We start from the raw sequence: 27,947 nt of genomic DNA, 5'->3' as shown, positions 1-27,947 counted from the left end.
GCTAAGTGCTTAGTATATATATATTTTTAGTATATATGTATTTTTTTTAGCTTGTTTGGTTCGTTTGCTAGGCTATGATTACCTTGCTTTTCCGTAGTGCTGTGATTTGTCAGTGAAAAAAGGTAGAATTCAGGTTAAAGTATACAGTAAGATTGGTATTTGGCTTTTTTAAAATTTTACTGATTGATGGTAAGATTAGGTTTTTGCATCAGAAAAAAAAAAAAAAACAACTGAGAAATGCTAGGCGCAGTGCTAGGTGAAAAGAAGGAGGAGAAATACAGAAGAAAAATTAGATGAGGTTTTTAACCAGTGATCAGTATGGAGGAACACAGGAAGAGTAAGAACTATTAAGTCCAATAGTTTTTAGGTAAGTGTAGTGCCTGAACTCTTCCCGAAACAAGAAAATGTGCTCATCTAGATGTTAAACAGACAATATAAATGAGGAAGAAATACTTATTTCCCTTTTACTATTCAATTAAATGTGTAATATAAACCTGCAATATAAACCTGTAATATGAGGTCTTTTGCCTCAAGAGACTCAAAATGTTTTGGCTTTTCTGAATTCACCTGACTTTTTATTCTTCTCTCTTACTGGATGTGCAATGATTAAAAGATAAAAAATCAAAATGTAAGCAATAAACCTCTCCACAAAAATTCTTTAAGCTTTCAGATGGAAAGATCATGAAGACTTTAGGGATACTTAATAAAAAAGGTTCCACTGAAGGCACCGAGCCATAAGCATCAGGTATTTTCACACAGTTCCTTTGTAGAAACTAAATGTAATTTACTGATCTGTGGTTCTAGATAAACTTCTTAGGAAACCAAAGGGAACCAAAGAGTGAATTAAACTGAACAGATAACAGCATTTTCAAGACAGTTTTGTGCAAATAATTTATTCTTTCACAACAAAGGACCATAAAGAGCATCTTTTTTCTTTAGTATGATAAATTATATTTCTGTAGTAATAATAAAAAATCACATTGCTGTGTCCTTTCGGTTATGTTACCAAATAAGAGTTAATTATCCCCTTTGCCCTTGTTTGACCCTCCTGAGACATTTACAACAGAAATGGAAAAGCTTCTTGAATGAATGTTCTGTATTCAAATCATTGAGAAGGTAGTTAAAAAGACAAAAGGAGTCTTTGTTTTTTTAGCTTGCTTATAGACATTATCCCCCTTTGCAGTACACCCAGAAGTTTGTGCCATACAGTGAAAGGTTATTTGACAAATACCACAGTCAAAGTCATTAATTTAGTTACGTTTCATACCAACTGTTTTCCTAGAGTAGAGTCACAGTCAGAAATCTTAAAACATTGTGTCACAGATGCATAATTTCACAGGTGAGTGTGGTCTAAGATCATAAGGAAGAATGTGCTGGCTTTGAGAAACACAAATGCTCCAGATGATACCAACAGTGAAAATCTGGGTAAAGTGAGCAAACTTGCCTGTTCTGTTGTGATTTCCTGAATAACCATAATCACAAAGTAGTGAACTACAGACACCCTAACCCTGTGGCATTCATCAGGTAGATACATACTCCAATCTTGCATATATCTGCACATTTTAGTAGTGATTGGCAATGTTCTCAAAAAAGTATGTGTGCATGGTTTGAAGTAGAATTTGTATTACTTATAATGCACACAAATAATATTAGGAAAGATTTACTCTCCACACAAATGCATGGTAGCATAACTTCTTTACCACCCTACATCTGGAGTGCTACTTAAAAGCCTACCAAAGACTTATGCAAAGATTTAGAAGATAATGGTTTTAGAAACTGTTCTCCTCTCACAATAAATGTCAGCTAAAATCTTGAGCTCAGCATGCTGAGAAGGAACTAAATATACATAACCAAATCACTGTAATTTAAAAGGAAAAGCAACAGAGCAGGAAATTAATAAATTAGTTAAGAGTTATCTAAATGAGTAACTTTCATCATCGTATTCAAGCTCATCTTCCTCATCATCTTCCAAAAGTCCATATTTAAATTTGCGGTAGACTGTGCCATCCTTGCCCATATACACAATGTCATCTTCTTCATCATCATCTTCATTGTCTCGATCTCTAAACTCAATCACTCGATCTTCCTGGTAACTGGGACTTTCATGGTAGTTGCTTGAGTAGGAAGGTAAGGTTTTGGAGTGATTTGTAAGCTTCTCATACCCACCTTTTTTGACAGCCTGGGTTTTGGCTTTTGATTTTTGCCAGATGAATACAATGGCTCCAATGACAAGCAGAAGCAAAATGCAGGTAACAATAAAAAATGTAGTTTTGCTTTTGCCCTCAGGTCGTAGAGTGGTCCGTAATACGCAGTCGTCTGCAGCAGCAGTTAAAAAAAAGAGATTAAGTGATCTTGTGTGCAATTGATGGTGGGGGAGAGAGCAAGGTGGTATATTTGACTCAAAAACCCCAGTATAACCTTTATGCCTCCTTACATTTTTAAATCCATTCAACTAAATACCTCGCTTTTCCAATACTGCAATTGTATTCCTGCAGGTGGGATAGTGTAAGGGTGTAAGCAAGGTTGCTGGGATAGCTGTCATTCTTTATTAGATTAGAAATAATCAGGAAAGAGCAGAAAAGATGAGAGGCAGGCAAATGCATTTTGTTGTGAGGCGCTTATAATGCAATAATTTGAATGACTATGTATTGAAGTGAACACTTCCTAGTCACCTGTTCTATGAAATACCTGTCCATTTAACACTGTGGCTTTCAGTGAGACAAGGTACCATTTCCCTCCTCCATCACAACTGCTGTCATTTGTGTAAAGTCCTTCCTATTCTGGTGATGGAGATGCACACTTTTTTGCCTTATTCTGATTTCTGAATGTCAGCCTAGACAACCCTTAAGCCATCAGTACCATTACTGCTCTTCAGCATGGTCCTACCTTGTGTTTCACTGCAGTCACAGCACTCCGGGGTGCCAGGCAGGTTGGGGTCACTGCAGCAGGGCAGGCAGCGGCTTTCCTCCAGGTAGAGCTGCTGCCCAGCTGGACAGACTGTGCAGTTGAGAGGCCCAGGTCCCTTGCACTCTGTGCATGAGCTGTCACATCTCTCACACTTGGGCTCCTCCTTTTTCAGACACAGAACACAAGAAATGTACATTTTTTGAATCATACAATGAAATTTTCAGGGTTGGAAGGGACCTTTAAGATCATCTCATTCCAACCCCCTGCCATGGGCAGGGACACCTCCCACTAAATCAGGTTGCTCAGAGCTTGGCCTTAAAAATCTTCCAGGGATGGGGCTTCCACCATCCCTCTGGGCAACCTGTTCCAGTGCCTCATCACCCTCATGGTGAAGAACTTCTTCCTAACTTCCAATCTAAATCTACCCTCCTCTAGTTTGTATCCATCCCCCCTATTCCTGTCACTACCTGACATCCTAAAACATCCATCACCAGCTTTCTTGCAGGCCCCTTCCAGATACTGGAAGGTCTCCTCAGAGCCTTTTCCTCTCCATATTGAATAACCCCAGCTCTCTCAGTCTGTCTTCAAGGAGAGGTGCTCCATCCCCCTGATCATCCTCATGGCCCTTCTCTGGACACACTCCAGCACATCCATGTCTTTCTTGAAATGGGGGCTCCAGAGCTGGGTGCAGTACTCCAGGTGGGGTCCCACGAGAGCAGAGGAGAGGGGAAGAATCACTTCCCTCGACCTGATGGCCACTCTTCTCTTGATGCAGCCCAGGATCTGGTTGGCTTTCTGGGCTGCAAGTGTGCACTGATGGCTCACGTTGAACTTCTCGTCCACCAGCACTCCCAAGTCCTTTTCCTCAGGGCTGCTCGCAAGCCACTCACTGCCCAGCCTATATCAGTGCTTGGGATTGCTTCGACCCAGATGCAGGACCTTGCACTTGGTCTTGTTGAACTTCATGACATTGTCATGGGCCCACCTCTCCAGCCTGTCAGGGTCCCTCTGGATGGGATCCCTTCCCTCCAGTGTGTCAGCAGCACCACACATCTTGGGGTCATCAGCAAACTTGCTGAGGGTGCACTCAATGCCACCGTCCCTGTCACCAACAAAGATGTTAAACAGGACTTGTCCCAGCAGTGATCCTTGGGGGACTCCTCTTGTCACTGGCCTCCACTTGGACATGGACCTGTTGACAGCCACTTTTTGGGTGCAGCCATCAAGCCAGTTCTTAATCCAGTGAGTGGTCCATCCATCAAACCCATGTTTTATCAGCTTGGAGACCAGGATGTCACATAGGACAGTGTCAAAGACTTTGCTCAAGTCCAGGTATGTTATGTCAGTTGCTCGTCCCTTGTCAGTTGTGATGTTGTGAGTTTTTCATAGAAGGCCACATGAATTTTCAGGCATGATTTGCCCTTGGTAAAGCCATATTGATTGTACTGAGTCATCTCCTCATTATTCTTCTGCTCCAGCAGTGTCTCCAGCAGGATCTGCTCCATGATCTTACCAGACACAAAGCTAAGAACGACCGGACTATAGTTTCCTGGATCTTCTTTCCCTTTTTGAAAATGGGGGTTATGTTTCCCCTTTTGCAGTTAGTGAGGACTTCACTGGACTGCCATGACTTTTGGAATACAATAGACAGGGGGTTAGCAACCACATCTGCCAGTGGCTGTATCCATCTGGTCCCATGGAGCTGTACGCTTTCAGGTTCTTCAGATAGTCACAAGCCTGATCTTCACTTACAATTGGCAGTTCTTCCTTCGAACTTTTGTTTTGGATTTTTTTTGTACCTGACCTGGCAGTTCAGCCCTGTCATTCACTATCTAGGTTATCAGCTCTGGGTGTGACAGGTGTCAATGATAAAATGCAGTAGGGAGTGGGAAAACTAAAATTTGATTTTTATTTCCTGGATTCTGAGAGACCTGCTTGTAGTGAGAGGGGAAGCTTAGAGATCTCACCTAACTAGACAGACAAATAAAATTGTCAGACAGCAAGCTTTTTTGGTTAGAAAGTGTGGGTTTGTTTTTTTTTTTCTAGTCCTGTGGTTGCACATCTGTGGGTCTTTGGCAGCAATGGTGATGAAGTCTCCTTCAAGAAGTAAGAAAATTCCTATTTTTTATAGGACCAGGACCCCATATCTACTGTGAGGACCTGGAGACTCCAATAACCTTTCATCAAACTTGATATCAGACCCGTGAAGCTGCTTTTCCTGAATCAAAGATGTAAAAGTCAGCACAGGAGGTCCAGCATCTCAGAGTCCAAGAGCTTGCAAAAAGCTGCAGAACTCTGTGGTCCCCAGCTCTTCAGCTTTATCTCAGCCTCAGAGTTACAGGGTGGCACAGTTAAGGGGACGTGCCAGGCCAGAGACTCCAGGGTGTGCAGCATTGCAGGCTGCATGTCTTGCTTTGCTGCCACATTATTGAACAGCTTTGGAAGGCACTTGGTGTGTAAATCTGGAAGATGGATTGCCAGGGCTTGTGGCACAGACCCAAACCTACTTGTGGGCCTTCTCTACTAAATACACAGCTCTGTTAACTTCATCCTCTCCCTGCACTAGAGGTTTCTGCCAGCAGTGTGATTTCTTACAGACAAAGCAGCAGAAATCTGTGGGGGGAAATCGGTTATAATGGAAGGAAAAAATACTATGTTACTAATGTAGCCAATATTCTCATGGCTTTGGTGTGATCACTGACAAAGTCATGCCTTTATGTTCACTGGTAGAGGATCATTCTGTAGTAGACTACCCCAGAGAGAGAAATACTGCTTCCTCTGCCAAGGGAAGAAAAAAGTAAGCATATTGAAAGATAAATGGCCTTGAAAACTCAGAGAAGGGTATTAGCATTCTGTGTTGTTTGTATTGTGTTCAGAGGTTAAAATTCAGTATACAAATCACAGGGAAAATGTCTACAAATAGTTACCTCTTGTCCTGATGTCTCCTGGACTTTATATTCACCTACAAAACAATCTGAATTGCACATTCCACCTAATAAAGTGTAGCTCCATACACAAGATGTGCAGCTGAATGCTCCCTTCCCTAAAAAGGAAGATAAAACAACAATATCACAACAGGAATAATTGTCAGCTTTCTTTAAAAATTACAGTCATTGCTGCCACCAAGGAGAAGGATATTTTTCTACAGCATTCCTATTTTTCTAACTGGTATTAGAAAGATCTTGGCCCTACTTTTGAGGTTTTATGTGCCCACAAGGTGGATTTCTTACATGTTTTGATTCTCAAGAAAAGCTGAGTTGGGAATCAGTTTTACAGGGAAGCTCGGATTCAGGAAAATCAGTTGGGTCAGTGCACTGAAGTAAAATCACGGGGAATGTTGGCCAATGTGTTACTGGTCACAAAATCAGTACTTACTGTTGATTTTCCAACTCTTTTCAAACCACAATGAATTAAGGTATCCTTATGTTTGAATAGCAAAATAAATTCTTCAGTTGCATAGGAAAAGAAGTTCTGTATTTGGGGCAGAGCTCTGTATGCCCATTTTGTACTGAGAGTCTTTCTGAAGGCCAAATAGTACTGTTTGCAGTATTTCTGTGAAACCTTGAAGTGAAAGGTTTGCCTTACAGGTTAAAATGCACCTGTCTGTCTCCCTTCTACTAGGCATTTTTTGCCACTCTCTGAAAGCAAGAAAAATGAAATGCAAGTAGCTCACATTAACAGCAGGTAAGCAGACGAAGTTAGCAACTTCCTATAACCCAACGAATTTCCTATATGATTTTCTTGAGCAGTAGAGAGTTTACCTTCCTGCTTTGAGAAAATGGAGATACCTAAACACTTCTTTGCTCATACACCATCAAAATATCATGCATCAGAGCATCTACAGGCTTGCTGTTCAGAAAGGTTGGCTTGCATTTCATTCTAGCATTTCTGTAATTATGGCAAAAAATATGTCCTGTGGTATTTATCTAAAATAAAGTAAAAATCAGTGGAAAAATCTGTAAATTTATGTCTCTCATTTTGTCCCAAATCCAAGCAAAAATATTTCTGTTCTTTTTATAATGTTGTTAAACAATTACATTTTAGTAGTTCTGAAGGTGGCTTCACTCTAAGAGTTATGTCTGCAATTTTAAATGTTATGTTGCAATTAGCCATCTGTGCTATCCAGTACATACACTGATAAAACCCAAGGTTTTTATGTTATAGTGTAGTGTGGTTTAAGCTGCACAGTGACACCTGTCAGCTATCATCTCATGCAATTCAGATAGAAGGGGCTAACAAATGGGTCCAACAGGATGAATACTGATTGCTTCAGGTTTGGACAAATTAGGACACTGAATAAGAAACTGAATTAAATCTATGTGTCACAGAGAAAAACTTTGCTTTTCACCCTGAAGAAAGGCTTTGTGTCTCTTTCTATTTGTGTTCCTGTTTGCAGATTGTAAAGATGGGTTGGATTTAGGTTCCTTGCCTTTCACAGAGTAACACATAGAACAATGCAAAGGATTATTCAGTCATTATTCAGTGTTCGCACAAGAAACAGCCCCAGATCTGTAAATGACAGAGGCATTTCCCGCCCCCCCCCCCCCTTTTTTTTTTTAATTTTTTAAAGTTGATGAGCATCTTTGTGAAAGGCTTTGCTGATGGAAAATTCATTGCAAATTACAGATTCATTACAGCTGTCTGATTGTTGGCCTTCACCCTGTTTCCCTTCACTCCCAGTGCTCCCTGTGAGTGGCTGCCTTTACGCTTGTGCTCTATGGCTGAAGTTTAGCAGCAATTGAAATCCTTGCTTTGATCAATATACTACATGTAATGTGGCAGCATGGGGCAGCCAGCAGAACAAATCTGTCAGTGCCAGGAAGAACCCCACAGCCCTGGTGGAGGTCTTCATCAGACACTGCAGCTACTTAGGTCGTGGATGGGTTGTTACTGCAGCATGTGGTCTCCCCAAATCTTGGAGCAGAATGTGAAAGAAGAAAACAAAACAAGATGGCAGGTGTTTTGATAACCCTTATTTTTGGTCAAAGCAGAGTATATGCTTGTACCTTCACATGTCTGGCAGGAAGGATGGCATCTTTCACAGACGTTGTCCTTGCTTTCATAGTAATACTCAGGACAAGAGCTAACACATTCATTCTTTGAGCGCAGTAGGTAGAAATAGGTATCACAGAAGAGGCAGTCTGTGGGCTGAGGCCCCATGCACTCCTTACAGCCTTTGTGGCATCTCTCACATGAAGCAGTGGAGTTCTGTGCAAAGTACCTAAAACAGATCAGACAGTCATCACTTTGCATAACGCCCAGCAGTGACAGGAAGACAAAAATGTTTATCCTTCATCATCAGCTTTTAGTGTGATTACATCAATGTATAAAAGTGGTATTGGTGTGATAGCAGTAAACATTTATAATCCCAGTGAGAACGGAATTAATTTCCTTTAATATCCCTTGGTCATTTGAATACAGCTACAAAACAAAACTTTGTAAATTAAAGGTGTATAGAGCAAAGCTTTCTGTACTCTAGGGAGAATTCAGACACAAAGTATTTAAATAGGCAGGGCTCAAAACCTCAACTCCGTTTTTTTGTTCTAAGACATGTTATGGAGGTGTTGGGTAAGCTCTGAATTTCTCACTGCTACGGGTGATGTGCTGCCAGATGGAAATTCAGAAATTTAGTATTTCATTTTGGTGCCCAAACAGGCTTAGCTGAAGGATACTATCAGAGGAACAGTGTTCATCTGAGTTGTGCTGTGTGGGGACAAGGAAGAATTGCTGCACCGTGATTTTGTTGAGATACGGTCATTACAGACTTGCAGTTTAATTGTGTGATAATTCAATCTAGCAGCCAGAACAATCATACTGTGCTGCAAAATGAAATGGGCCTGACCCAAATGTCATAGGCTCACCTCCCAGATTTGAATTTCTGAGGCATATTGACAGGACCACACTGAATTCACATTTTGAAATTAAGGTTGTTGCCTAGAATTACAAGTCCTCAGTTGAAAGTTGTTTCAATAGTTGGTTTTATTATGATCCATTATAAACATGCAAAATGCAAATGCAAATCTCAATGCAAACAAAAGTAACCTCACCTGAACTACAGGTTAAGTAGAGGCTGCAAGGATGCTTGAAGGAAGTTACACTGCTTCCTGTGCTCAAGTTGACTAATATGTATATATATAGTACAGTATAGTTTATAGTGTATAGTATATAGTATATTTATCCTGCTTAACACTATTCTGCATAAACAGAACCTAGGAAAATCCTTGGAATACAAGAATGGCTACACCACATCAAGCTGGTCCAAACTATAAAGTTTTCTACTGTGAGGGGAGATTGTCTATCACCTCTGTACTGGGACAGTGGAAGATTTTTTCAATTTTGTTCAGTTCTATTTCTCTCTGAAGTAGAAAAAGGCAGAATGATGTAATTTCTCAAAGATCTATCTGTGACATAGCTCTTAGGATCTTGGATCTTGAGTTTAGACCTTACCCTTCTGGACACTGATAGACGCATCCTTTTCCTTGTTTGTACCAGCCTGGTTTGCAGGAAAGGCACTGGGAGCTGTGTTTTCCAGTGCAAGTGGCACAGCTGGTGTGGCATGGGGAACATTGTCCTTCGTTGCTGTCAACATAATACCCATCTGGGCATGTTTCAACACAGGTTGTATCTGCACAGACAATAATGCAGAATAAGACATGATACTCAGTATTTGCTGCCACAAAACATCTCGTACAGCTGTGCTAGAGCAAATTCTGTAACAGGAGGTGCTACTAGAGCACATATCAGAACAAGAAAAGAGAATGTTGGGATATGATAATTATTTTTTGCTACTTCTAAATCTTGTCAGTTCATTAGTCCTCACCTCTGCTTTTTATGTGTATTAGCAGGCTCTTCAGAGCAGATAATTTTTTTATCTTTGAGAAATACAAATGCAAAACACATAATAAGGATCAGCAGCTTTGATTTCTTTTAGAATATACAAAAGAAGAAAATGCAAATAGGAAACCTTTCCACATTGCCATTTTCCTTGGGATTCATTCAAAGCATCAGCTTTATTGCATTCTGTGTATATGATGACACTGATGAGATTTAACAATATTTGTTTGTCTCTACCCCTGTCTGTGACTGCTGCTTTATGTTATGGGAATAAATACCTGTAATAGTGCCAAATGTACAAGTTGTATCCCACTTTTTTGCTGAGATTTCAGAGGGTCATTATAGGAATCTTGAAGTTAGGACTGATGCAACTAACTGAAAGTGCATCAAGCTAGGAGAGCAGTGATTACCTATTACTTATCATTATCTAGCGTGTCTCTATAGTTTCAGAGTAGAATAAAATCAAGAGGCCGGAGCAAGACACTTACTGAGAAGATAGTGGTTATTTGCACAGCTGAGACACTGGTGTTCAGTGGGTCCTGAGCAGTGGAAGCAATTCTTATGACAAGGCTTGCAGGTCTGAGTTTTCTCAACATAGTACTCTGAGGGAGAGCAGTATCCATATGGCACACAGTGCCCATCACGGTTCAGCTTCAGTCCATTTCTGCAAGTAAGGCAGGCAGTGGAAGAAGAACAAGTCTGGCATGTCCTGTTGCATGCTGAAATGGACATAGAGTAGAAATGTCACTGTTTCATGTTGCATTTTAGATTATTGTTTAATCTTCAGTTATGAAAAAAAGTCAATGGCTCAGAATGAGAGGCTGAGGGAAACAGTGGCAGCTCTGTTTCTGCAGAGTTGAACATTTTAATATTTTCAGTCATGGGGCACATTTCCTTAGGATTCCCTTTGTATTTGTCCTACTTTTGCCAGGCAATTGTTTTTAATACACTGTCTCCATCAGCACTTAGTACTTTACCAGAGTAGTTGCCTATAATATTAAACACATTTAGCTTTGCTATCTCCCTCTGAGGTTTTTACAATTTTTTTGTGGCTCTAAGATTTGAATTGTTATTTTTCTGCACTAGCTATCTCTTTCATTTCCAGGACACTGATAATAACATTAGGTGGCACAAGCAGCCCGTTTCGGGATAGTCTTAATGAGACCTACTTGTATTTCACTACCATTCAAGTGAAAACAGCTGCCAACCTTGACAGTCTTCAGTGGCTTCCTCATAGTAAGTCCCTTGAGGGCACTCTTCAAAACATGTGCCACTGTAGAGGACAAAGGAGTTGATAGCACACTCTGTGCAGTCATCAGAGTCTGGCCCATCACAATCTCTGCAGTCTTCATGGCAAGGAAAGCAGTGCTGGTCTTCAGCATAGAAGTGAGATGGGCAGTCCTGCACACACTTCCCCTCATGCAGAAAGAACTCATCCATGCACTCTACAGAGGACAGCAAACAACAGATAAGCAAACAGGCAGTGAATTCTGACCTTGGGCAGTGAGGCAGGGAAGAAATCCTAAAGGCCCCTTGGGAAGCTAGTGCTTTCTTTTTGACTCTTCCCTCTTCCAAACTGCCCATAAATGGCCCAGTCCTCACACATGTTCTGTGTTACATCAAGAAGCTGAGAAGCCAAATGACCTGTTCAGCTTTATTGACAGTAATAGAGGTGAACTTCTCCTGAGTTATAATATCCTGAGATATTATAGCTGCATTATGAACTCGCTGCAAAATCAGGGATGTCCACATCTGAAGTTTCGTTTGTTTTATTATTAAAATAAGTCTAGCTGGAATACATGGATCTGAATGTTTGTCTTTGCATAGAGCTGGGATTCAGCTAATTTTATTATGAACACTTGGTTTCAAAGCTTTGTTTATATTTCCCCCCATTTCATCCATGTTTAAAACTCCAGATTGGCTTGCTCCATAACTATTCTTGAAATTTTTGTGGAGGCATTCAGACTTACCAGGATATCCAAGTCTTTTCTAATATGCTTCATTACAGAGGTTTCATCCTCTACTATGAGTAGCCATTTGCAAAAATGCTAAATAGATGTAAAGTTCAACCAAACTAAGACAGAAACATTCTGTATTTCACATTGGCGTAACTGTGTAAGAAGTGTTTGGGCATGAATACACTAGATTGGAAAAAGAATGAAACTGGTAGGATTCTCCAAAGCACAACGTGGGGCAAGCAAAGCAATGTGAAATCTTCACATACTGGTGTTTTATACTGAGTTTTATCATGAAGAACTCATTGCTTTGCCTCTGTCTTAGAGATTAGCAATGATATTATAATTCTTTTTCAATTTTTGCTCATTACATGATTTCTCTTCAGATCTCTTTGTTTCTGTCACGCTGTTTCTGGATAGATCCAGATACATATTACCATTTTTACCTTTGCATATTTCATTGTTAATGCACTCCTGACACATATCAGGGCAGTGTTTGCAGATTCCTTCAGAAGCAAAATGCTTCTCTGAACAGGTAGATTGACACATCCAGTGTTCCAGAAGCAAAGGACTTTCACAGGAAAGGCATTTGGTTGCACTTCCCATGCATGTCTTACAGGACACACTGCATTCCTTGCAAGTCTCAGAGTCATTAAAATATCCCCTATTGAAGGAAAACAAACACAAAACATACTTCCTGTCAATGTACAGTTATCAAACAGTCCAGAATGTAAGAACTGTGAGGATATATAAGACTTTCCAAGCCCAGACATGTAACTAGGTCAGTTTTCTCTCACCATCTCTTGCCCAACCTTCACCGACGGCCCTCTGCCTGGGAGAAGACAATAAGTGTGGTCAGTGCTGTGATGGGAGTCCAGACTTCCTTTGTTCTTGTACCTGTTCTCTTAGGGATGGTGGACTTTGTTTCTTGCTTATTTCTAGGTTTCCCCCTCACATAATATGGGAAGACCTCTAATGTTTGGGAAAAGAAAGATGCAACCTGTAGTCTTGGAAAGTTGACACTCATCAGGGTCAGGGAAAGACAGGGAAACACAGCAGCTCTAGAGGAGTGAAAGAGAAGAGAAAACCCTGGAAGTGTGAATGCTGGGAAGAAAAAGAGGGCACGAATTAAAAAAGCCCAGCAAGACAAGGATGCTATAGCAGTATGTGTGCTTAATGACAGCAAGATAGACACAGTGGGGAGGGATCTTTTACTGGTACCTGTGGTGTGAGGGCAACTGTAGACAACCATGGCTGGGACTGTTAGTCATAAGGAAAATACAGCAAAAAAATTCTCCTATATTTCAGAAGAGGGATGCAATCCAGTCTGCCACCCCTCTCAAAACCATAATGCTGGAAAGGTGAAGAACAAGCAAGGCCACATTTTAAGGGACCAATCCTTATGTATACAGCCATTGATGAAATCCAAGGAAGAAAGTGACATAGAAAGTAGTCCCAGAACATCTTTCCTTCTTGGAATTGATCTTTCCAAAGAAAGACTGAGGAACTGCATTAAGAGCAAGGTTAGAGAAAAGACAAGAATTGTGCCTGCCATCTATGCTCATCTTTTTTTCTTCTAATATTTGTCATAATCCTGCATCTTTTTCTTAGAGTCCTGCCTTCTGCTCTCATTCCTGTAATGAGTACTTGGCTAGCCCACCCTTTCAAAATCTCCTGTCAAGAACTGTCTGTGCAGCAACCCTTTCTGTCTCCTATAGCATGTCCCAAAGTTAAAAAAGAGCCCTAGAAAAGCCTTATGTATTCTGCTCCAGTGAAGAGTAGTTATGCCTCAAGAACTTTGCCTCAGAGGCTGAAACCAGAGTTTAACGTGGGTTGACTTTGCTCAATGATGCCTGGGAAACTATTATTTATAGTCTGGAATTTGGAAAAAAGACTAGTGGCACATGAAAAATTTTAATTTAATTATATTGTTCCTGTGTGGCATAACTGTGGGGGACAAATAGCAAGAACAAACATATTACTGCCAAAACATTTTCTTTGCTTGTATATCCCTATTTCTGATATTAAAAGGTGTTTCTAGAAGAGAGTAGCCGTTAGTGCAATTGCTTTGCATTTACTCGGACTTATAATGATCAGAATCTATTCCTCTACCTCTCTTTGATTTATTTAAGAAACTTAGCAAGAAAATAGTTCCAGAGAATTTGTACTGATTATACAGAAAGCAGGAGCTGCACATTTTTCTTAAGATAAAATTTAACCAAGAAAAATCTTCATACTGTGCAACACAGAATTTTAATGCATATATAGGTACGATGAATGCTGATGGAAAAAGCACAGAAACAGGAGAACCTGATCTACTGAAGTGCCTGATCTAATATCCATTGCAGTCAAATGGGAATCTTGTTTTTTGAATTCTCTTTATTACACAAGAAAGTGAAGAATGTAAGTCAAAGTGTATTTCTACAAACCACTGAGCAACGTATTTTCTTATCAGGACTCTGAAATACCCATTTTCTGGGCTCTCATTCCTGCCTTGGGGAAGCAACAAGTTAGGGCAATGACTACAGGCTTACTCTGAGTCTCAATAAAGAACCAAACTGAGGTACCATCATCCTGTTGACATCAATGAGAGCTGCACCACCTGTCATAGGTTTTCTTGTCTAGTTCCACTTCTGACTTTAAAATTTTTTTTCTAAGCTGTTTATTCAGGGCAGACTAAAATGGCTTTTACCTTGTGGTAGTTTCTGGTAAACCTGGTTACACTAAACCTGTCAAAGTTTTATAACCAATCTGACCTTTATAGATGTGGAGTGCAGTGAGAAAATAAGTAGTCAGCCAACAGGAGTTACTTACTCGGGGCATTCCTGTAAACATCTTCCTTTGTGGAGAAAGAGAGACTGGTCCTCTTCAGCCTGACATTTCTGACAGTGCCAGGGATCAGAGCACACCTCACAGCCATCTATACACATCTCACACTTTCCACTTGCAATGTTGCCAAAAGTTTTTCGAGGGCACAGAGAAACACAGGTGTCATGGATAAGAAACTTTCCTGTCAAAAGAGCAACCCAGTGCGGAAATGTACCAATAGGAAATACAATTAAAAGATGCCTCCCTTGGATGGTTCTGAAAAAAACTTTCATCTTGGTTGAAAACTAATTTTTCATGGTTAGAAATGCTAGTAAAACATCCTTTACACCATTTTCCAATGGAGTTTCCTTGATCTTTGCTGAAATTTAAGGTTAGAAGGAATCATTGGGATTATCTAGCACATCTTGAATAAAGCCAATTCAGTCTTCAGTCTTCTGTCTTCTACTTTTGATTGCAAAGAAAGAAAGCAACATCCATGTAACAGGCTTTTTTACCTGTATTGCCAAGGGCATGTGTTTAATTTTTATCTGATGCCTGACTTCAGCTGGAGATTATCTGATTACCTGAATATGGTTTAAGTTTTAAAAAAACTTTCTACTAACCATTATTGAAAATAATTTCTGGAAGTGTGTAGGGCAAAGAATATTTTAGTTTCTTGCAAAACTTACCCAAAGAAGCTGAGGTTTCTTACCTTCTGGACATGAAGTACATATGTCAGCAGATTTTTCACAGGTTCTGCACGAAGGGTCACAGGACTGTAATTTTTTTTTTGTATCTGGGATAAAAAAATAAGTTAATTTTAAAAATTCTTATAGGCTGTTTTTGTTAATTTACTCTTCCTCTAGAAGGGGCATTTCCTAAGGTTTTTTCTAAGTTATTTCAGAAATGTACCACCGTGCATTTTTGGAAATCACAAAGTTGAAGTGCTCATGGTTGTGTTCAAGTCCACTCTCTTATATAATAAGTGAAGAACTGTAATAAAGGAAAAGATAAACATTACTCTGAGATTCACTATGGCATAATTCTGGACTGCTCATCACAAATGAGAGCAGTAATGCAGTTCAATAACACTACCTTCAATGTAGTGCTGCAAAACCAGATCTGTATGTGTAATAGATTACAAACAAGAAGAACTAGAAAATAGGTAAATTGGGGGCATTTGGTGTAGTGAGGTATTTTCATTGAGCTTTTATACAAGCTGGTTGTGGAACACTGTTATCTTGTGAGTAAGGGAGAGAAGTCTGAATAGGAAGGAGAGAAAAGTAAGTGGGAAGAAGATCTGTTAAATAGTTTTCCCAAAAGCTATTGCCAGAAGAAAGAGTCTGATGTGTGTCAAATGAAGTTTTTTTCTGGCTGTGGAAAAATAAGACTAAGGTTCTGCTTTGCACAGAGTTTGTTCAATGTGTTACTCAGGTCAAAAAATGTCAGGGAGATTTGAGGATCGTACTTACTGTAGGGAAAGTCTGCCATGCAATATGATAGGTCCCAGTGTGAAGGTGTGTATTTTGATCCAAGCAATTGCAATGACAAGTAAATTGATGCGGTATGAAAAAAATTGTGGGCCAGTGGACAGTGGCCTTTTGTGGGCCTCTTGATTTTGCAGATAATAAAAAGAAGAATAAATCATAGGTTGGCTGGGGACTGAGCTTTTCACCTCAGTCAGTGCATCCAGCTCATCCTGCCAATTAAATATGTATGATTTCTGTAAGTCAGTGGACTGGCTGACAGTATCCATTAGCCACATGCAGCATATCACTACACTTCTTCTGTCTGCTATGTCAAGGTAGTTTAAGGTGCTGACATTTTGAATGAAAGTCATGATAACAAGTGCTTCAAGTGAAAAAACCCAGAATAGGAGATATTCACAGAACCCTTTCCCACAAGGGAAAACAGTGGGCATTGTATTAAGCAGAGAGACACTCATTAGAAAAGCATGGCACAGGGACAGAATAAGGATGAATAATAATAAAATTACTATTATTTAGAGCTGTACTGCTAAGTGAGCTGAGACATAGCTATCTCAGTGAAAGAAGCTAGATCTACATTCAGTGTGGCTGAGAGGTAATCCATGACAATATGGCATGTCCATATCCACTACCAGCATCTCCAGAGAAGCTCAGAACACCTTAAAAACTCTCTGTACTAAAAATATCTCAATATGTTGTCCCTGGCCAGAACAAGAACAACTCAAGAGGGTCCAGGAACAGCACAACAGATCAAAATCTGGCTGTTTAGCAGCAGGACACTCAGAACTACTTGTGAATATTATTTGCACAGGGTGGTGAAAGCCCATAGTGTTACAGCTCTTGTTGGTAACTGGCACAATACAAAGAAACCTCAGACACAGCAGGAGTTGAGGAGAATTTTCCTTGTCACCACCCTTCTTGCTAAAGCATCTCTGTCCCCCATGAACAAGGGTCCAAGAGTGTTTGCAGGGTCCAGGAACAGGCCAGAGGATCCACAGCATTATGTACATAACAGAAGGAAGCTACACACTGTTAGGGTGAGTATGAGGTCTGATACTGGAGATCCACACTGGAGCCTGGATCTGCTCAGTGTGAGGCCAATGGATGAAGACAATTGTGTACACCCTGCAAGACAGCAACTGGTTTTATCATCAGCTTTAGTAGCCAGAAGTGTTGGTGGCCATGGTGGGTCAGAGACCTACCAAGGACCAAGACAAGTGGGTCTAGGACATTTTAGTAAGTACTAGCTGAAGGCATTTTTCATCTCATGAGGTACAGAGGCTTGCTGGATGTAGAAAATGCAATAACCAGCGTGCAAAAATAAAAACCTCTGGAAAAACCCTTTGGAAAGACAGGAAAAAGTTAGGAAGATATGGAGTCTCTGATTTGTGGAAAAAAGAAACTGTCAAGTGATATATAAGCATTGTGAGTCCAAGAGGTGGAGGAGGGATTTATTATTTAGTAATCTCTAAAATTGTAGTAGTGCGATGTATTGACAAAGGACTGGAGAAGTACAAGGAGACCTTTGTGTGTGAAGTGAGTTCAATGCTACCTAAAGCAACACGGAAATGCCACCTTCTGGAATTCAACAGTGTAACTGGGGCCTCTGTGCTGGGGCTACTTGAAGTGAGGAAGCAGTTGTCAGATTCATTGATCATTTAGAGTGAGAAGAAATTTGAAAAACCCCGATCAGGGTCTGAACTTTGCACTATCTATATGTGTTATCTATTTGCATATAGACTAACAATCTTATAGTTTAGGGAGTGAAGACTTAGAGTTATAAAATAATTTTGTAATACATTTTTAGTTGCCTGTGAATTTGATCCTTCTTGAGGAGAAGGAACCTTTTGTTCTGCTTTTCTTAGCTCTTACTGTGTGGATGTTGATATATTGTAAAGCATTTTTCAATAGCAGGTCCTGTGAGTTTCCTGTGAGGTTGTCTCTGCTTCTTGCTGAAATATTTTCTGTAGCTTTTTTTCCCCTCTGAAGACCTATTTTCTGTATTTCAGGTTACATCCTGGTGTTCCAAGAGGATTCTACTCTGTTTAAATACCCAAGTGGAGTGGGCAGTTCAAGTCCCTCACACACAAACATTTTCAGTTTGCTGATCCAAATAATCCTCAAAGTGACTTGCTGGTGGCCATTGCTTACTCCTCTGAGACGCAGAAATTCACTGTTGCAAGATTAGTTGGCGAAAATACTCTGTAGCTTCATGGTTTTTCCTGACTTTTCATTATCGAACAAATCCTTAAGGAGTATCCTTCTTGATGTCATCTGTAAGACTATGAGGAATACTCTCAAATATTTGGATGTTTGATGTTATTAGATTTTCTACTCTCCTTTTCATAAATATGCAGACCTCCTCTCTTTTTCTGCTCTTGAGGGAAGATGCCCACTGGTCTGAAACTCCTAAGATTTTTCCCATTTATAGACTAGTCATCTGGTACTCTCTGAAAAAGAACTGTGAATAATTGATGATCTATTTCATGGCCACGTAGTTTTTTAATTAAAGGCTTTCACATTGCTTCTAGAATGTCATCTGAAAGAAAGACCATCTGTTCCTCAAGTCTATCTGCAATTGCACATCCTCTGTTACTCTACCAGTTGTTTTGATAAACCTTAATAATTTGTTAAGGCACGGTTCTGATTTTTCAAATGAAAATGTCATTGGCCTTTTCCTAAATATTGCAGTAAAAAATACAAATTTTCATTTCCCTTTTCAGCAGCTTTGCATCCAGCTCCCTTACACTGGTTGATGTTTTATTTTTTTAAAATCCCTACTGGGTAGTTTTAAGTGCTGTAATTTAATACCAGTTATGTGTGTGAGGAAGCAAGCCAGAAACACTAACGAAGTGTATGTTGCCAAGGGAATAGGACTTTGATCCTGGAAAGAGAAGTGGTGTAATATAAAAAATAAATAGTAAGAATGTAAAGTGAGGCAGAGAAGTTGTAACCCACCACTAGAGAATGTTTAAGCGAGCTCATTGTTTCCAAAAGGTTTCAAGCCTTACAACTAAAAAAGAAAGATCTTTCGCAGTAATGTACTTTTTGTGTGTGTGTTTAATTCTTGCCCCTTTGGCAGCATTTGCCCTTTTCTGTAATACTCAATAATCGCCACCAGAGGGGAATGTACACAAGCAATTGGGCTTCTGGTAGCTTAAATACTTCAACTGTAGTATTGTCAGAAGAAATCTTACAATTAAATTTACTGTTTTTTCTTAAGTTCTGACTTGCCTTAGAGCTTCCTTTAATACAACGGAAATTCCAACGAGTGTCTAGAATAATGTGACCATTTTAAATGTAAGTTTTTTGCATAGCAAGAAGTTCCACAAATGGGCAAATGTAATGCAAGACACATGTTTATGGGAACCTGAGCACACTACTTCCAATAAAGTAAACAGAGCTTTCCAAAGACTGGCCTTACAAAGCTGAAAAATGGTCATGCAAAATGTTTTTTCTTGGTCTTTGGACAGGTGGGAAATGGAAAGCTCAGAAATTACTGGTATTAAATAATGGGTTGTATTTTGTTTTCTCCTGAAGGATTCCTTCTGGTTGACGATCCAACAGATTTCCTTTAAACTATCAGTCTGTAGCTTCTGTGGTTGCAAATTAAGCTTGTAAATGTTGAAAACACAAATCTATGATATAGAGTTGTAAACTACCCATATTCTAAAAGTAGGACATTGATTCTGGAAAAAAAAAAACACAAAACCATTGCATTCTATTATTATACCGCTGCTTATACTGCTCCTTTTTTTTTTTTTTTTTTTTTTAAATATGAAAATGCCTTCTAGTTAAACACAATTCAGGCAAGAGTCTGACTCAATGTCACGTTGATTCTTGTTTCTTTGTCGAAATGAGTAACAACTTTGACATACACTTAGGTAAGTCTCTCCTATTCCTTTCTCAAACCTGAGAAACTGAATCACACTCTGCCACTCTGTGAGCTAAGAGTTACTGCAGCTTCGAAGCTACAGCAGTGCTCTAGTGCATTATTCAAGGTATTATCAAACTGGAAGGGTGGAGGAAGGCTGAAAAATATTTTTTTTCCATTTTATTTCTCATTTGGACTTTTGTGACGTGGATGATACAATGGCAGAGTTTCTTGAAACCTAGTACTGTAAGCCCAAACTGAACTAAGGAAAAGCTGAGTGAATTTTTGCTCTGTTTAATATGACATCCCCGTATTTCCTTTCTTTCTTGTTAAAGGATCTTACATTGAGCTTCCAGAATTTTTCAGTCTGATTTTAAAGAAAGATTAAATGAATTCTCAAAAATATTCAGGGTGAAAAACCTAGGTTCATGTGGTAAGATGTACGGTTCTCCTTGTAGCTTCACCCCTTGTTCTAGAAATTGTGAAGTTTGTTAGAAGGAACCAACATGAACCTCTCTGCAGAACCTGGGCATATGAATAGACACAGCTAAAGAGACATGCCTTAAAATATAATAGCATTTGAAGCACATTATGGTCCCTCCTTAATTTCTTTGAAAACCACAACTGCATTATGAGAGTTCTTACTAGTATATACTCGCTCTCTTTGAGCTCTCCATCTTGCTCTCTCCACTAGGTCCCCATGGACAATGGATCTTTATGCCCAGTAGTGCAAGCAATAAGTGTTCAGACTGATAAAAGATGGCTTGTTTTCTTTGTTTTAAATCTTATTTATTCATGCTCTCTATGAGTAAACGGGGAACTTAACTTGTAATTTTGTACTGCTGTTGAAGTAGCTCCCTGTGTACATTTGTAATACTTTTATCTTCTAGACAGTGGCTTCTACAAGGAGCATATTTTTACAATATAATTTATTGTCAGACCATGCCAAAGTGCTGCATGAGGAATGCAGAAGAAAATGAAGTGCCACAGCTGTTTGTAACTGCAGGTGTATTTCTTTCAGAAGGTGACCTGTCTAGTTTTTTCACTGTATAATGAGATGTCATTTGTATGTGATCCAGTTGAAGGGCCATTAATTTAGACTTTATTCTGCACATGGCAATGGCAAAACTGATACAGGTTATGTGTCTTCACGAGGTGATTACATTACACAGACATAATGAAACACAATGAAAACAATACACATATGTCATAAAATAATAGACCTTTCCCACTTTTAAGATGTATATGAACTGTAAATTTAAGGAAACTATGGGAGTGCTGAGAAGTAAATCACCATCCCCTGTGCGTATTAATCCCTGATCTAGTTACCTTATAACAACCATAGTATTACTTTAAAAACAAATAGCTAGAATATGAAATTTGTATGCCTAAGAACATATGGGATAATGCATCATTTTTGCTTATGTCTAGCAACCTGAAACTTCACATATGGATGATGCTTAAAAAGGTCTCCTAACTCCTCCCTTGATGCTCTAATTCTGCCCTCTAAATGTCATAACATTTTCACATTTGGGAGTCTATTACTCACTTTCTCTTGCTGCTCATTTCTTTACTGTCTTCTGCCCACCCCATTTCTTTTTATTTTCCTTTATTATCCTTTCCATATTCTGAGACCTTTATAGGATACCTGCATAGCTTCATTCAGATCTTTTAAAAATAATAATTTTGAAGCCTGAATTACTGTTTACTCTCAACCAGTACATTTTTCCTATTTTTGTTTTATTCTGCATTAAGGAAAAGGAAATACACATGATGGATGCAGTTGGTCAGTGGCTGCTTGTGGGAGGTTCCTCTTTTTATTGAGGGTGGTATATAAGAGTAAACAGAACCAGCTGCTACTTAGTAGCATCATTTACTACAGCATATATTATCTGCATGTATAGAAGCACATACTCTGTTTTGAGTTTACATCAGAAACAGACCTCATTCCATACCCTTTTTTTGTTTTTGTGCTTCTCAGAAGAATGCTGTAGACTAAACCATGTAACCGAGGAATGAATGAGTTTTTAGGGTGTGGTATTTACAGTAAACAGGCAAAATGAAGAACTGAACATAACTTGCAAAATGCCTAATCCAGTTGAAAGGGTGTGTGTATTCACTTAGTGAATAAAGCTTACACTACTGTGTCTCCTGGCTTCTAAAGTAATTTCATCATCTGGTACATGAGATAAAATGCAGATGTTTCATGCTAGAAACACAGGGCTCAATCTCTCTCTCTTTCTTTAGTTTTTTTATTTTTTCTTCTTTTCTTTCTTGGCTTGCCCTCTCTTTTTAAAAACCTGGATTGCAGACATGGTAATTTTTATTATATCAGACATAGATATGACTTTTTAATGATTCCTATATGGATGGAATTGTTTACCCCCAAAGTAAATGTAATTGTAGAAAGTTAGGGTTTTTAATAAGAATGTTTCAGTTGCTGGAGTGTGTGCTCAAGTCTTGTCTATCATTTATACTTGCATAAGAGACAGAAGTGAAAACTGAAACATGGAAAAAAGTGTATTTCATGTTCACAAAGTCCTCACCTAGAAGGACTAGTCCCTCAAATTGCAATGGAAATCAGACTATGTTGTGTCAGGCTATGCTGTAATGCCCATTAATTTATATTAACCTTGGAACCAAATGAAACAGTCTTTGTTTCCCAAAACTCACTTTGTGCCATGCGGTACATCAACACAGCCACTAAAACCACTGTGGAACCCACTGAATCCATGTGGCTGGAATAGGCAGAGAGAAATGGTTTCATTATTTGTAAATACAGTTCAAGGTCTAACACCTCAGCTCTCTGTTCATACCATTTCTAGAGAGAAAGAATAAATAGAAGACTACCACTGTAAAAAATGATGTAGACTACTAGATTTGGAAATTTTGTCTGTCTTCCTAGTAGTGTTGACTTCCTGCATTGTCTGAAGGAGCAGGGCACGTACTGAGAATGATCTTGGTGCAATCTCAGCTTCATATCCATCACAAGCGTGAGGCTTTCCATTTCATACTTGGCCTCCATGCTTGGTTCAGTCCTCCAAGTAGCATGCCTGTATTTTTAAATTAGATTCTTTAATTCAGGCCACCTGAGCTCAGGGGCAGTCCTAGCATGGTGATACACCAATGTAAATATGTTGACCTGGGACATCCAGTGAAAGGAGCATATATTAATAAATAGGCAGAGAGGATGAGAGCCAAAAGCAAAACCTCAGTGTCTTGACAACACTGGGCTGGTGAACAAACAGGAAGGTATTCCCATAGTCCCTGCAGGATGGACAAGCTTGTTGGACACCCTTAGAAACTGAGTCTGACAACAGAAGAAATGGAAGATCCTTACATTTTACTAAGAAGGAATAACCCTGGAGAGAACCAAGGCCAGCTATAAACAAGCTAAAGAACGACAACAACAAAAAGTAAACTCTAATAAAGTGTTTAGAGGTCTGTCCAGAGGAAGCAATGAAAAACTTTAAAAGACATCATGTCTTTGAAGCCATGAATGAATAAAAAGTATTTCACCTCTTCCCCTACTCTTCCCTAAACCAAATAATGATAAAGAGGAGGCCCTACAGAAATTCTTCAGGATATCTGGAGAGGGATAATTTTTTCCAGGTACAGGGAGTTTTTTTGTACAGATATGCCAGTCAGAATCCTTATTGACAGTAAGTCTGAAGAAACAGAGACAGGTTTTCATTTTGTCCTGCAGCATTGTTTAACAAAGAAATAAAAGACATTGGTTGCTTTTCCTGAATTTTATGTTTTTTCAGAAAGCCAAGCAAGAAACCTCACTAACTGTTGATAAATGTATTTATTCAGAGTGTAACTTCAACAAAGACTGTGACAACTTCATTAATATTCTGACTTGAAGGTTACTGCTATTTGGAAGCCCTACCATGGTGAGAAAAATCTCAAGATTTGACCAAGTTCTACATCACTTTCTCAGCAGTAACATGTCACAGCTCCTGCCTCAGTGTGAGAATCTCAGCAAGTCTATCCAAGAGACATTGAAGAATCTCCATCCAGGTTCCCTGGGATCCCATCATCAGCTGCTGCAGGAGTCCTGTAACTTTGGAGCAGTTACTAATGTTCAAGCCAGTGTGGCTCTGAGAGCAATTTATCTCACAGTCTGAAATACCCCTAAGTGAGATGTATTTTAACTACTGGAAGGAAAGAGAAATAGTACACAAGAGAAGAAGAGCCTTCACTGCACAGCAACCCTAATGTATACAGAACTTTATCACCTCTCTGCTCAAAAGAAAATAGCTGTCATTTGACAGTGTGAGAAAGAGAGAACCAATAGATAGACCAAACTACAGATATGCTCTTTCCATGGCACTGTTTTAGATAGTCTCAAACTGAAAAAAGCACTTACTCATATGGATGAAGCACAAGGAAATACCTGGAGGTGACCAGCTTTCTATTAATATTTCTCCTTTTAGGTCTCTCTGATCTCTTTTTTGAAGTGAAGAAATGTTATTCCTTTTGATACAACATTTCTCCACAGATAGGCAAGGAATAGAAACAGTCAATATTTTTTCTGAAAATATTTGTTAGCATATTTGAATTTTTAATGCAAGGTCACATTGATCTTAGGAGAGTCATTCTTTGATGTGTTTGAGTCAAATGAAGACATAGGAATTCAGAAGAAAATTTGAACTTGATAGAAAAATAAAGGTAGAAAGGATCCTAAGTAGTCTAGTCTCTGCTCCACTGAGTAAACATCCCTACCAGATGCTTTTCATGTGTTCTTAAAGACCTTCAGTGATGGAAATCCCAAGATCTCCTCAAAGATGCTACTGTTAGTCCATTACTCCGTTTGAAAGTCACCTTTTTTCTAATGCCAAATTGAAAACTCCTCTTCTGCATTTTATGTCCTGTTTATCACTCTCACGGAGACCTGATCTATTCCATTCTTCCTTTTTATTGTATTCCTCTTAGCTTTTTCATTTAGTTCCAACCCATTCACTTATCTCAATATTTCATTGCAAGCATTTTTTCCCTGGATTTCCAGCAATGCTCACTGTTTCCTCCCTAATCAGCCCACTGTTCTTTAAACACCATGCCCAAAACAGAGCTTCTTATTCTGGCTGATGCTTTCCAACTATGAAGAGAGTGAGAGGACTATATAGCACTTTTCTCTTTGTTTACAGTTTATAGGGTATGGTGTACATATAATTAAAAAATGCCACTTGCAATCCTAACCATTAAGATTTCATTCTCTGCACTGGTTTCACTTAAGATTAAATAGTAATAGCAAATCAGTTTTAATTTGTGTGCTGGATGATAAATTCACCATTAGCACTGCCTCCATGGGTAACAATATCTACTCAAGTGTACTTTTATATAACTCAGGCAATGAGAATGACAAATATTTTACTACTTACTTTTCATTTAACCCTTTCTTAACAAGAATTTGTGACATACTGGGGTGCATTTGAAGTTGCTTATGAAGGAAAATAACTTAAAAAACTAATACAAGTAATCAGCTTCAATGACTTAAAATTTAAAAAAGCATTTTCTGTGGGACAGGGAATTGTTTTTCCCATGCTATAGATAAAGGCACTAATAGATAAGGTTGCATAAATTGGACAAAGACCTCCAGAACGTAGTTCTGCATACCGCATTTTGTTTCTCAGAGAGTGGTGCATGCTTATTGCTTGCACATACACACACAACATATATTTTATTATTTTCTATTTCCTCCAACATATATTCCCTTATTTGTAGGGAATCAGTTGCCACAGAGCTTGTCTAAAACATAGTCTGTAAGACTCTCAGTGTCTCTTTAGATGTGGAACTCCCAGTATATTAATCTATTATCTTTTATTCTAGTAGTAATATTTTTAAACTATTTTATCTTTTTATCTTTATTTTTAAAAATGTTTTATCTATCCAGATAAAATAACTCATCGATGAAGACTGCCTAAGTTGTATTAAAATTATATGCTCCTCTCAGGAAGATGAATTGACTCTGTGAAACCAGCATTCCACAGCCGTATATTTTAAAAATGACATTGAATTTGACTCAAGATGCAAGGTCTTCATATCCTCTTTCTACAACTTCTAGTAGTTTTCAGAGAAACAGAAAAGATAAGAGATCTGTTGCAACTTACCACTCCAGAATTTCCCATCGGGTGGAGAATTCCTTGGGTTCAGACACTGCCCATGGGATAGCTGGAAGCCGTTTTTACACCCTGTGCAGTTCTCATAGCTGTACCCAACACATGTTGCACAGCTCCTGTGGCAAGGTTCACATTCTCTAGAGATGTCATCAGTGAAAAAGCCATCCCCACACTCACTCACACATGTGGCACCTGCAACAGAAACAGAGCCTGGCACTGTTGAACCCTGTCAGTCCTGACAAGGGGGTTCCTCACTTATAGCATCTCTCTCTCCCCAACAACAAATTATTCAGAACGGATGGAACTATTTGTAACTCCAACTTTTTTTTTTTTTTTTTTTTTTTTTGTATAGCCTAAATTCAGCTCTGTTGCTTGTGCAAACTGCACAAACATGACACCAATCTGCACTTACGATTTTACTGAGATGTGTTTTCATCTATATCCTAAATCCTGGCTTGTAAAAATCTTACAGCAGTGCAAATCTGGATAAAAAATTTATTGTTGATCCTCAATTATACTGGTCCAGTGCAAAATCTAGGGTCCAGAATTCCTTCAATATTAGATATATGAAAATTATGAGGATTGGATGAATTATCTGGTGAATGTAAAGATAAAGTCAGGTGCATCTGATTTAATTTAGGGTTTGGCATAACAAAGAAAAACATGTAGAAGTTGATAAACTGATAGCTTTTTGATCTTCCTCTGGTTTCAGTTAAAAAACACATAGACCACCAGATCACCCCACATTGCAGCCACAGAGTTCTCCATGAGTAAGATGCTTTTGTATTCTGCTGCTGAGCACCTTCAGCAAGCAATGCACAAGAATGTCATAACCTGGGAATTTCCTTTGATGCATATTTGGCACCATGTCTGAACCAGACTTGCCTTATTTATGGCTTTGTAATAAAGCTAAGAGGTTCCTAGTCTTGTGTGAATTAGATTTGGAATTTAGTGATTTTAATTGAGCTAATTTCAGTGTTTAAGACTCATTAATTTATGTCACCTGAAAGTTAAACTAGACTTGTAAACAGTAAGGAAACATTTCCATATGTTTCTGTGAGTTAAAACCTCTCCTTTCACAATGTCTGACTCAAATAATATTTTTTTATATGCTCCCAAAGAGTGGAAATTAATTAAAAAAAAAAGTAAAAAAAGTATGTGGGAGTATGTAGTCAAGTATATGGATTCTTTCAACCAAAGGGCACCACTGACTAATGTAACCTCCTTGGATCAATGCAAAGGACACAGTTCTGCAAAGGGCTAACTCCCACTGTCTGCCATAGAAGTGATTTGTGAAAAAATCTAAAATACCTTTTTTGTATATGTCACGCTTGTTACTTTGCTCACCTGAGAGATAAAAGCCTTCCTTGCACGAGTCACACTTGTCCTTGTCACATCTATCACAGCTGCTAGGACACTCTTTACACTGCAGAGCACTTTCATCTCTGTAGGTATTTTCTGGACAGTATTTATAGCAATGCTGCTTATACCTGTAAAATAATGTAGAACAGCATTAGTAAGTTTCTTTAGAGGTTATTTTGTTTTCTGTATGTTTCTGGTTATGGCAATGATAAAGCTCTATTCTCACCCAAATGAACAGAAATTATCCATCTAATGAAAGACTCAAAGTGTATTTATGGTTGTTAGTTACTCAACTGGAAAAAATAAATAATTTTTTCTAATCTTAGAGCTTTCAGTCTTAATTTGACTGGCTTTTTAAAATGTAGACACAAACAAATATATGCTTAATTAGGACTTACTATATTGTGGTTGTAAAGAGCTGATGACTTTTAAAAACAAATAAACCAATGCCATTGCTTAAAGTTAGACTGAATAGCTTTTTAATCAACATTTTCTTTTGTCATAGTAATTTTTACAGAGACCTCTTAACTGTGTCTTTGAAAAACAATAGAGTTCTTCTTTTCCCTCTGTTTAAGTTAAGCTTTCAATTACTCTCTCT

The 27,947-nt window shown here is 38.8% G+C and overlaps 1 protein-coding gene across 1 annotated transcript in view; it reads right to left on the bottom strand.

The window, feature by feature from the left end:
- Positions 1 to 865: 865 nt before the first annotated feature.
- The window catches only part of PCSK5 (proprotein convertase subtilisin/kexin type 5), a 260,142-nt gene continuing 233,060 nt past the window's right edge, over positions 866 to 27,947 (bottom strand). The window contains exons 26-37 of the mRNA XM_071731597.1: positions 27,335 to 27,477; positions 25,979 to 26,179; positions 15,217 to 15,300; positions 14,511 to 14,706; positions 12,143 to 12,360; positions 10,950 to 11,186; positions 10,230 to 10,460; positions 9,355 to 9,532; positions 7,914 to 8,128; positions 5,835 to 5,950; positions 2,887 to 3,070; positions 866 to 2,316 (exon numbers count right to left, since the gene is read on the bottom strand). Of these exons, the coding sequence (XP_071587698.1) occupies positions 1,913 to 2,316; positions 2,887 to 3,070; positions 5,835 to 5,950; positions 7,914 to 8,128; positions 9,355 to 9,532; positions 10,230 to 10,460; positions 10,950 to 11,186; positions 12,143 to 12,360; positions 14,511 to 14,706; positions 15,217 to 15,300; positions 25,979 to 26,179; positions 27,335 to 27,477 (2,407 nt within the window). The 3' untranslated portion in view covers positions 866 to 1,912. The remainder of the gene's footprint in view (positions 2,317 to 2,886; positions 3,071 to 5,834; positions 5,951 to 7,913; positions 8,129 to 9,354; positions 9,533 to 10,229; positions 10,461 to 10,949; positions 11,187 to 12,142; positions 12,361 to 14,510; positions 14,707 to 15,216; positions 15,301 to 25,978; positions 26,180 to 27,334; positions 27,478 to 27,947) is intronic.

The sequence above is a fragment of the Heliangelus exortis genome, chromosome Z (assembly GCF_036169615.1).
Source record: "Heliangelus exortis chromosome Z, bHelExo1.hap1, whole genome shotgun sequence".
NCBI classification, from domain to species: Eukaryota; Metazoa; Chordata; class Aves; order Apodiformes; family Trochilidae; genus Heliangelus; species Heliangelus exortis.
This window is presented reverse-complemented; position numbering and strand designations above follow the sequence as displayed.